The 12,523-nt window shown below is 37.9% G+C and overlaps 1 protein-coding gene across 1 annotated transcript in view; it reads right to left on the bottom strand.

Annotated features, from left to right (window-relative positions):
* LOC122792793 (AF4/FMR2 family member 1-like) overlaps positions 1 to 12,523 on the bottom strand; it is a 632,549-nt gene that overhangs the window by 278,864 nt on the left and 341,162 nt on the right. Inside the window, exon 2 of the mRNA XM_044060362.1 lies at positions 225 to 281. Coding sequence (XP_043916297.1) covers positions 225 to 253 — 29 coding nt within the window. The 5' untranslated portion in view covers positions 254 to 281. The remainder of the gene's footprint in view (positions 1 to 224; positions 282 to 12,523) is intronic.

Here is a 12,523-nt window from a genome sequence, read left to right on the forward strand (position 1 = left end):
GGAACAAAGCATTGCCAAAAGGAACCTACAAAGTAAATCATTAAAGTTCTAACAACTCTGACCTCATGTCCACTAAGAAATTTTAAATAATGAGGAACAGTAATTCTGACAGTGCGACAAGCCAAAGTTACAATTTGGACACACACATATGTAACCAGAAACAATGCAGCACATTTTAACTTTTATCTTTGATCAAACGAGTAGTATTAAATTTTACAGCATACCCGCAGTTTGATATTTCTGTGTTTGCCATCCTGAGATCAGTGACCAAATCAGTTCACCTACAAGAAAAAAAAATACAGTTTATTTCTGTTTGATCATTTATTCTAAATTTTCATCTAAAAATAATTTAATATTTAATATAACTGATATATATACAATGCTACAAACCATGTGCAAGCAAGACTAAGTGTTCAGCACTTCTTACGCAATACATACTTGAAAGGCAAGGCATGACACACACATCCATATGGGCACTACAGTAATACATTGTATGGTGGTAATTTACATTCTCTCTCACACACAGACACACACAGACACACACAGACACACACAGACACACACAGACAGTTTTAAAGCTTACAACTTTGTATTTAAAACTTCTATATACAGAAGAAAGATAACAATGGTCTTATTCAGAGTATGAGAATTAACTTAATCCATAATCTAGGAAGCAATGTGTAATGTTTCTCACTTTTTCCCTATGGTGAGACTTAGTTTTAGCTTTCCAAATCTGGCATTAGCTTTTTGGTGCAAGGAAACATGTTCATATATATCAGATCTGTCATTGTCAAAGAACATAGATTATGTCCAAGGAATTTATAAGAAACAATATAATGACAATTCTGACAGTCTTTCTGAAAGTGTTAACATTTTCCAACCATGTAATTTTTCTAGTAATGAAATCACTATATGTTTTCAAATTGTTTCAGTCAGGTTATCTGAAGGTTAAAAATGCAAGCTTGCATTCAGTAGTGAGTTAGAGGAGTGATGTGTAAATTAAACTGTCTTTCTACAGTGTTAGGTACTTTACAATCATTCAATAAAACTTGCTTTTCAGACTTTGGCAGACAAGATAAACACTGGTCAGAGATAAAACTGTAGTTCACAGCTGTCATATAATTTTTAATGATGGCCCCATTTTTTTTATTTCACCATTATGTAATCATAAAATATTTTTGGAAGATCTCATAATGCAACATTACTGACAAACTCAAAGTCTTTAATATTACACAACATGTACATTTTCTGGCTATTCCAGAGAATGGCCATCTTTTACTGAAGTAATTTATGCTATTCAGTGTCTCCAGATCCCATTTCCTATTTCAGCAACTGAGAATAGTCTGAAAAGAACCGTCTCCGGTACAGATTTCTGTGATGTATCACTTGTAACCTCCAATCAGTATAGCCAAGCAAGCCCACCACCCTGACTTGTGTCCTGTTGGCGATTATTTCACATGGATACCTTTATAATTACTTCTTTACACTGGATAAAACAAAAAAGTCTGAAAACAGAAGCACATAGGACACAACCAGAAACACCACAGCAGCTGCACAAAAATATTTACAAAGCTTCGTTTACCTTACAGGATTATGAAATTTCTATGAAAAATAACACATTGTAGACAATAAGCCATACTCCAATAAATCTAAACATGCTTATACATACATGTTCATTGACAGTAGTGGCTGAATGAGTCAGCACAGTCAAGGTAAGCAGCATTCACAGTCAGTCTCTCAACAAGTGCTGCTGTTAAATCTTCAAAGAAAGGTATGAAATTCAAACAGGAAGACCTTCTCTTAAAGAAAGCTGTCTTCAATGGTGTAGGCAAGGCAGTAAAGGCCTAACCTGTAACTAAGATGGCACAAGTTCAAATAAAGACTCTGGCACCTGTTGGAGCTGACTCAGGGAATGGGGGCAGTGATGCGACTATACCAGCTGTCATCTGTTTGGGGAGGGTGTGGTACACGTCCGAGATGCTTGATTCCACTGCAGAATCCCCAGTTAAGACCAGAGATCTTACAAGAATGCGGACTTCAAGGGCAGTCCTGAGACATCACTCACTTGAGTGACAGCCCCTCTCTGGCACTCACTGAATGCAGTACCCTGGGGTAGATGACTTGAGCATATGCAATGGTAATAACGGCCTTTAAAAGAAAACTCTCAGAATTGCAGGGCTTTTCAATCTACTGCACAGCTCTCAGCCACACAAACAAATCACCCACAAGACATCTGCCTCCTGGAGGAACAAATGGAATGCACTAAGTAAATATGAGAAAGGGGAGCCTGATAAGTGCCAAAGCTGTCTCTCTCTAGCCTTGCACCATAGCACCTTTCTAAAAATGCAGCTCTCACTGCATTCTTCTACAAGAATCATGAGAGTGATCACTGTTTAGTGATAGGATACTACATCACAAGGTTTCCCTTTCAATTTTCTAATGTAATTAAAGAAAACTTCATTAATGATATCAACCATTGAGATAAAGTAAAGTTTTAAAATTACAGCCTGAAGCTTTGATAACAATCACTTTTGAAAATGTAATTTTATCATGACTTATTTGGCTGACTAGACTAATTTTTGAAAGCTTAGTATGTTTTTCCTAGTGTATTTCTGATTATTTTTTTCAATTTCACCATTTTTTTTCTGAACTCACCTGTAGAATTATGTCTTATAGGAATGCATTTATGAATGCATAATTTAAGAACACCACAAAATTATTTATTTATTTTACATTTGACTGGGATAGTCTGACTGGATACAAGTCCATTTTCATCAGAGGCCCAGGGAGAAAAGCTCCAAGGTGGTTTCACATACAATTATTACGATGTACATATAAGATCAGGAGTCATCATAACATTATACAAACAGAACACATTTTACAGTCTAGTTAAATTTATACAAATATAACACATTTTGTAGTCCATATAGATTAATACAGACTAACCATCTTCTAAACTGGCTTAAAGATAACGGAGTACCACTTACAGACATAGATCTATTACACCAGTATGCATGAAGATTTAGTCAGGCTTGGAGCAGGGACATATCCACTGAGACTTGAAATGCTCCTTGAGAGCGTTTTTAAAATGAGATAGGGTCGTATCTAGTGTAATGTTAGCAGGAAGGGAATTCAAAATTTTTCCAGCAGAGTTGGTGAACAGGGAGCCACCAGCTGAGTTGTTGGATTTGATAGTTGGCACTAATAGTCTATTGGATGACAGGAGTGATATGGAATTGGAGTGGGGATAGATGATGTTTTTCAGGGCAGGTATATTATCTGGTTGGTTAAGTGCTTTGTGAGCCAAAATGATTTGTGTATACTGAAACTACCTGGGAAGCTCTAGCCAGAGAGAATTTTGATTTTTACAATGATGTGTTCTACAGGGTAGACCAGTTGCAAAACTTGCTATGTTGTTATACCAACCTGAGAGTTTGTTGAGGTCAGTTTTATTTAGGCTGGCAAGTAAAGGGGAAGCACAGTAGAGTGTAAAGAGTAGGTGGGAGCGAGCAATGGAAGTCCTAGCATATGGGGTAAGGAATGGCTTTATTCTATATAGTGAGCCCAGTTTTCTGTTAATGGTTTTGATTGTTTTGTTGACATGCACATCAGGGGGTGGGAGGTTGGCATAATGGTTAAGGTGTTTACCTTACAAACATAAGGTGCAGGGTTTGATTCTCACATGGGGTAATTGGCTAGGCTGAAAATGGCCCATAAGGGCAGTTAGCCTAGTACTAATCTATGAACCTATGAAACTTAAGATTGTTGTCTGTAATGACTCCTAGCAGTTTTGTATGGGCATCTGGAGAGATCATGGTACCATTATTGGCCTTAAAGGAGAGAGTTAATGCCGGGGATCTTTGCGTGGGGGTGAAAAGTAGTAGTTTTGCTTTATTAGGATTTAAAATCAGACAGCAAGTGGCAATCCAGTTCTCTACTAGGTTGAAAGTACTCTGAGTTATTGATAGCAGCTCTGTTTGTGAGGTGCCAGTGCAGATCAACGTTGAGTCTGCATATTGAATGCAGATGGCTTCAGGGATGACTTTGTGGAGGTCATTGATAAAAATGGAAAACAGAAGTGGTCCCAAGATAGACCGCTGTGAGACACCTAGAGTGTTAGGTAGGAGGCTTGAGAGTTGGTTCTGCCATAAGACGGATTGTAGTCTATTTTTCAGGTAGGATTCAACCCATCAGGGAGAGTGACTACCTAGGGACATTGTTGCCAGGGTGTTGATGAGGAGATGGTGATTGACCATTTCAAAAGCCTTGGACAGGTCTAAGAAGAGGGCTGAAGATAACATGTTGTTGTTCCTTGTTATAGTTTATAGCATTAGAGAAGGTGAGGAGAGCTGTGGTGGTACTATGATATGGCTTGAAGCCATGCTGGGAGTTAGCCAGTAGGTTGTTTTGGGCTAGAAAGTACAGGAGTTGTTTATGGATGCATTTTTCCATTATTTTTGCCAGAGGTGATAAGATGGCTATAGGTCTATAATTGGATAACTCAAGCAGAGTTACCACTTTTATGGAGGGGTATGACATGAGATATTTTCCAGATAGAGGGGACTGAGGCTTCAGATATGGACCAATTAATTAGAATGGAAACTGGGTACGCTATGGCATCTGCAGCTTTTTTGCAAATATTCTGCTGGGAGAAGGTCTGCAGCAAGGGTAGTAGGTTTTAATTTTTTGAGTAGTGAATGAAAGAAAGATGTAGAGACTGGTTGGAAGGTAAAGGAGGTCTGGGAGCTGGGAGTGCTACCCAGTAGTTTAGAGGAGTTAAGGGGTATTTGGCTAGCAAGGGCTTGGATGGTTCCAGTAAAGAAATTATTAAAAGTGTTAGCAACATCCGCTGGTAGTTTTATCAGTAGAGGTTGAGGGAGGTGGGGTGGTGATGTGACCTGGGTGCAGTAATTTATTTAACCCTGCCCAGAATATTTGGGGGTTATTTTGGTTCCCTTGTTGGAGATGGAGGTAGTAGTTTTCTTTATCTAATAGAATAGCTAATTTTGTCTCATTTCTTAGTTGTCTAAATTTGGTTTGGTTTATAGGGTATTTTGTAGCACGCCATGTTGCCCATGCCTTATTTCTGAGTATGTTTTTTGTTTTAGTTTCTTTAGAGAGCCACAGGGCAGCTTTTGTTTTTACCCTCGTGGAACGAGCGGGAGCATGAGCATCGAGCATGGTGAGGAATTTATTGTTAAAGTGGGAGACCGCTTCGTCTAGGGGCAGGTGCTTTAGGGCAGTCCAGTTGCATGCCTTAAGTTCATCCTGAAATTTACTAGGATTGAAGCTTTTACTATTTCTTATTGTTCTGTAGATGGGCTGCTGAGAGTAATTAGCTTTGTGCTTGCAGATAAAGGTAAGACAGTGGTCGCTGAGGTCATCAGGGATGACCCCCACAGAATACATTTGGGGATGGCTATTGATTAGTATCCAATCCAGCACTGACAGTATTCTAAACACAGCATCCCTATCTGTCTGTCTTCATAATCAGTATTTTGCATCAGGGTTCCACTGGTAAACTCTCAAAGGGTGACCTGTGATACAGCTAATCGTTTGGTTGTAGACAGTGGTATCATGATCTGTGTTTTCCTTGTGATATGCATTCTGGATCTTTCAAAACCATATTTCAGTAATAGTAGAGATGTCAAAAGCCTCCAAGTGAAGGAAACCTAATCAACCACCTAATTGTTGAGAATTTTGGCATTCAGAAAAGCTGCCTTCAAGTCTGACTTTTTTTTTATACATGATGTGATGCCCGTGCCCTGGTCCAGCAATCAAGGAGCCTCAACCCTCACCACTAACACCAGAGAGGGGCGTCCATGTAGGGAAAGGATAATAAATACACACACAATGAAGTACAATTTCCCTTAAGAGCACACAGAGATCACAGTCAGTCTGGGGCTGGTTTCTTCCCTTCTCTAAAGGTCCCCAATTAAGATTCCCCACTGGCACCACTATAGGGTCCAGACCTCGGCCTAGTGGGCAAGGTAAAACCTCCAGCACCCTCTCTGTCCAACCAGTGCTTCGTGTCCCAGCACAACTACCTGACACACACACACACTTTCAGATAAGAGTTATATACAACCACACAGACACTCCTGGGAAAGCCTGGCACATGTTCTCCAGCTGTGCCCCGTTTCTGCCCAGTCTAAAAGGTAGTACCAGCTACCACCACCCACTAAAAATCAGCTACTCAAAGGACCTTATGAACTTATTACTGTGCAACACATACCTCTCAACCTGGAAACAAAAAATCTGGACAAGGCCCAAGAAATATAGGTACAAATCTGTACACTGATTAACATAACATTTGCATACATAATTAGGTAACCCCACCCACTCCAGTGGAATTGTGGGATACCAACTTTCAAATGCAAACTGAAGAACAGACAAACAAAATATGGCACCAGAGTCCTCCTGCACCCATCCCAATGTCCCATTACCTGGCTATTTCACCCCATTTACCATAAATACTAATGTGTGCATGCATGTATACTGCTTTACTTTTACAATAATAGTTTGGATTTTATTTTTAGTTTTACATTTTATAGCACAATGCGCACTAATAGATATCTGCTAAACAATGCAATACTGTCTCACAATGAAAAACTTGTCATTAAAACTTCTCTGCCCTTTAAACTCACATTCATTGAAACAGCATTGAAACAGACACCACATCAAAGAAAATGCATCTGGCCACTGGTGGATAAAGACTACCTTAGGCTGTTTTCAAATCATAGGCCCCTTGCACACAAAAGAGGAAACATACATGCATTCTTTGGTACACCTTCCTGACTTTATTAAATTATATTCTTTGTATAATACAGCACACTTGTTAGACTTAAGTCAGAGCACATTTTAAATCTATTGTTTCAACATTTTTTCCAATAGGCAATGAAACAAAATGCATGAACCAATAATGACAAAACTGCCCAATTCAGAACATTTCCATCATAAAAGTCTACTTCCACACACACACAATATCTGTATAATATATATCTATCTATGTATCTATATGTATATAATGACAGTAGTGTAAGCCACAGGCATCTTGCACAGCTTCTCACACTTATTTTCAATTGCAGTTTTTTTTTTTTGGGGGGGGGGGGGGGAGACAAAAGGCCAATAACCAGGGACACATTTTAACCATTGCTTGTATAATTTTGGAAAGTCGCTACAATAAAATATTACGTTACCACCATGCACTTCATTGCCACGTCTTGAACTTAGGACCCTATGCACTACAGTCACAGGCAACATACCACTATGCCAAATCAGTAGTTTTCTGAAAGTTAGGAAGGCTGAAACTTAAATGGCTATCATTTAGAGAATTCAGTTCTCACTTCTCACCATAGCTCTAAACCTCTTAGCAAAAACATGAGGCATAAATTCACAAGTGGTGGTGGGTAGGGACTTTAGGCTCTTTTTACCTGTACCCAAGGAACAGGGTTTGAGCCTGAGTACCTCTAGCCATCATGTTTCTGAATCACAGTCAGTCACACAAGCATTTTCAAAGTAAACAGGTTACAGCATGACATTAATCAAGTTGTTTGCATTAAGGACACAGGAACTAACATGTCAATCAGATGTATGTAAAAAATACAGACATCTATGTGGAGATGTGTGATTTGGCCGTTGTCTTTGAAACAATAACATTTATAAGTCTAAAACTTGCAATTGTAATTATAAGTTTCATTGCAGGACAAATGCTTCCAAGCAAAGGATAACATTTTAGCAACTTCACCAGGCAGATATATATATATATATATATATATATATACATACACACTCACACACACACACACACACACACACACACACACACACACACACACATATATATATCAAAGGTAACAAAAATCTTCATCCAAACGTAAGCTGTGCAATGATTCCTTGCTTTTTTTGCACACATTTACACTTACAAACACACACACATACCACTCCGACAGGAAATAAACCAAGCTCTGCGGCAGCAAATAAATATAAGAAAATAAAGCAGCTCACTCCAAAAGCAGTCCAAAACCAAGCAACAGAGCAAAAGCCAAGAAGCAAGGTCCATAGATAGACACTATCTACACTCCATTGCCACAATGCGGGGGCTCGCGTTTCTGCTACCTGTCAGCTCTTGTTTAATATGTATACCACTGCAGTTTCTCGCTCATTACACATACATTCTAAAAACAGTCACCATTTTTGACTCACGTGGCCATTTTTACTTTATATTTAGCTTGTTGTGATAACAGTCTACCATGGACTCCGTGTCTTGCTATCTATCTACAGACTTCACTCCAAAAGCAGCAAATAAATACAAGAAAATAAAGCAGCTCAACCCTGGAAATAAACGAAACAAAAATAAAGCAGCTTGACCTGGAAATAAATGAAACTCTGCAGCAAATAAATACAAGAAAATAAAGTAGCTTGTTCGGAAAACACAAGAAAATAAAGCAGACATATACCTTAAGCTCATTTCACGAGCCAAAGACCCTGGAAACAAACTTAGCTCTGGATTTCTAACTCCATTCACGATAAATAGCTCTGGATAAGCCCTGGAAATAAATCCATTCAAAGGAAGCCAAATGCCTAGCTGAAAAAAATCCATCTGCACCTTCCCAGCTCGCAGACAGCCGGAAACCCATTCGAAAAGTAAGGAAATGCAGGTACACGAGCCCTTGAGCTCAATTCTGACAGTCTGATGGAGCTGACATCATCATGCACGTGATGATGTCAGCTCAAATATGAAAGAAAAAAAAAAGCTGGGAAAAAATCGTAAATGAAGGGGGTGCCACTCGGGAACCATGGCACCCCATTATTTGGACCCCAAAACTCAGTAGAAACAGAGTAATTCAGTACAGTTGGGAGGTATGGTGCAATATTATCCAAATGGTAAGTGCAACCAAACAGTCAAGACTTATATGGAGTGACTTGGTCCAGTATCACTATATACATTCAATATACTCTTAGAGCTTAAATTATCTCTACACAAAACAGCCACAGTGGAAAGGTTTAAAAATATTTAATAATAAATAATAAAAACACAAGACAATACTTCTTACTACACAGTGCTAGTCAAGAGTTCTGAAATCACAGAGAAATACTTAAAATAATACAGTAGCAAAAGTTCTGACATCACAGAAAAACAAAACTAGTATATGCTTCCTATTTCCTAGCTATATCCAAGAGAAAACACAATTTTAAATAACTTGCATATAGAGCAAATCGGTGCTGGTGATTTTGGATGCTCAAGACAAAAATGCTCTGAGCTCTCTAATTCTCTCTCTTTAAATTGATAAAACAGAGCTGCTTCACATGACATCATTCTTCACACCTCTCTGGTGTTCCCAGGCTAACAAAAACTACATTCACATTCTTTACACCTGGTCAGAAACCAGGACAATAAAGGACATTTATACATGCAAATTCTAGCCATTAACTCTGGTCTTAAAACAACAGGCAAGATGCCTCCCTCTAGACTTATCGGCTCTGAATTTTAACATCAAAGACCGTCATGAAATGCTTGACTTAGCTTTCTACAGCAGAGTGCACTGTTGTTACATTTTTGCAGTTCAATATCCAATGCAGTATTTTCACATTTAAGAGAACAAGCCTGTGGCTTACATTAACATTTACAGATGACAGAATTATCTACAGAATTCTATCTGGCTAGGTTGGCAGCCTTCACCTATCTTCAAACTTGATATGTTCTTTTTTTCTGGAATATTAATTTTAAGAATTGTGGGGGCACTCATTTTTCTAGTGCAATAGCTGTGCTCTGCTCCCCAGAGGTGGTAAGGTAAACACAATCACATGCTAAGTACTTGAGTAGTTCCATACTTCACTACAGACTCCTGGCACACAGAGTCCTTTAGCAACTGAATGGTCTTGCTGAGCTGTACCCATAAAAACTGATAGCAGTTTATTATGCATGTTTGTTTTTATAATGACTGAGTTATTCAACAACCTTAATATACTCAGTTGCATATCCAGAGACGATCTTTAGACTTTTCATTCCAATGCTAGCAAGGATATTTTTTAATCTGAAGATTATTGTGACAATATCCCTAATTTGCAATTCAGTAGGCCCAACATTGTCAAAATCCTTACAAAGTGTAGTAAAGTAAGTGTATGTTGCATACATAACTGAGGAACAATTTTCTAATATGATTTTGGGGGTTAAAAAGATACTTATTAAAAAAACTCCCTCACTGAAAAATATTAGCACACAATACAATGTTCATTTTAGTTTTCTATTTTTTTTCTCTCTCCAAGATTATCTGCACCATCTGGCTCTTATTTTGACGTTTTCTATATTTCCAGGTTTGCCAGGGTGCAGTGCATGACTTAACAGCTTTACTGTCTTACTTGGTTTATTTCTAACCGCAGATAGTCGCCATAACATGGGAATAGAGAGACTTCATTAGACTAAACTGTTCGAGATTTTGTGGGCAGTAATGCGCTGTTGTACAAGGTTTTATTTTGCTCAGTAAATGGATTACTGGCATGTGTATTTCACAACAGTTGTGCACAGTGTGGTATATGTTTACATATGCTGACAGTGTGCTCTCCTGTTGAGACTGCAACTGCATCTCTCGCACAGTATTAAGGAACACTCTTTCTGTAAACAAGGGGACAGTCCTGATACTATTTAATATAGCCATCATCTAACAGTTCTTGGATAGCCTGCCGATACAGAGATCCTAATGACCAATATAAAATCATTTCTATGTAAAGAATCCAAATTACACAAATGTGAAATGTCCCTTTCCCAGCTAATAAATTGTTACATTTTGTAACAATTGTTATTTTTAAGCAAATTACATGCATTCTGTTTTATCTGTTTACAGCCACCTTGCAAGGATAAAATTAGATGCCAGTACTAAATGAAGACAAAATTTTTCTCCCTTGTCAACTCTTTCAGTTTACGGAATAGTTAAAGTTTAGGAAAGAACAGTCACATAAAAGGCACACACAAGTTTACCTCTTTACAAAGAATTTCACCCTCCAAGCTATAGTCCTCCATCTTATTCCTATAGTCACACGAGCCATAACTTCTGAAGAGTTCTCGTACAACAAAAGAGACTGTCTCTCTTGAAATATTTATATTTACCAATGTTTTCCTGTACACTGACATGTTCAGCTCCAATCAATTAACGATTGTATCCACTATACTAATCATTAACTGCTTCTTTCACAACTTTCTTCACACTCTCTCCAGTTCTTGAGCTACACTTCTCTTCCATCTCCTGTCTTCTGTACAATTATTATTGCATTTACCTGACTCTTGGTACTTTATATGGTTTTAGACTAACTACAAACAATTTTAACTTGCACAAAAGTTGCATAATCAAAATTTGCAGACTTTTAATCTTTGAGATACTGCGTTTGAATCTTTTGCTTGTACAATGCCTTTTGTACCTAAGTCAGCAGGGAGAGTTCAACAATGGACCAGCCCACCTATCTGTTCAAAAATTAGAGGAAACAGGATAAAACTGTTGGTACTGAAATGAAGTGAACTAGTTAGTATGGTTATGCAAATAGGAGGATAACAGAAATTTAGTTGCTTTTGTGGGAAGGACCTTTACATTATGATCATTAAGAAAAAAAAATAACTACTGCTAATTTACCCCCAAATCCCACTGTCGTGAAAAAAAAAAAAAAGTCTTCTCTTTGGATAATAAAACTACTGAAGTCAATTCTCATAGCAAATTATTAGGGATGACAGTGGAAGATCACCTTAAATTCCACCTGCATTTACAAAACTGCATAAGTAAGTAGGGATGTTTTATAGAATCAAAAACTCTCATCAATGCAACAAAAACTACATTTGCCGCTTCTTATCTCCTCTGCACACTACTTTATGGAGCTCCCATCCTTATTAACCTCCAGGCTTCACAAAAAACACAGCTTGAATCATGTTATAACAAAGTTGCTAAATTTGCAGCAAATGCCCCTTTCAGGACATTCCACAGTATAGCACTGAACCGCCTAAACTGGTTAGAACTACCCCATCAACAAATACATACACAGCTTAACACCTATAAAATTATCCATAATCCATCTGCTTGTCCAGCATTAAATAATATTCTATACAACTATACTTTTAGTCAGCCATTACGATCCAATGAAAAAAAAACGTCTGTCTGTCCACAAACCTATAAACTCTGTTGGGAAACATTTGTACTCTTATCTTGTTGCTAAGGCCATGAACTCCTTACTTGTATCCAGCAGGTCAATAACCTCCCTCACATCCTTCAAAACCATTCTGAAAGACTTTCTACCCTAAATCTAGCTCTATTCTTGATCAACACTAGGATAAACTACATCTCTAAATGTAGACAAATACTTATACATTTCCTTGCTATCCTTCTTACACTTACTTCCTTAGTTCTATAAATTCCTCTCTCCTGGCCTTCTCTCTAAATATGCAATATGCCTGCTTTTCTTGCACTTTGTATTGGAATTCATGTTTATACTACAGTAACAACTTAAAGCTCTCTATAAACTGGCAAAATGTTTTCTAAAC

The sequence above is a fragment of the Protopterus annectens genome, chromosome 2.part0 (genome assembly GCF_019279795.1).
Source record: "Protopterus annectens isolate FY-2018-M chromosome 2.part0, PAN1.0, whole genome shotgun sequence".
NCBI classification, from domain to species: Eukaryota; Metazoa; Chordata; order Ceratodontiformes; family Protopteridae; genus Protopterus; species Protopterus annectens.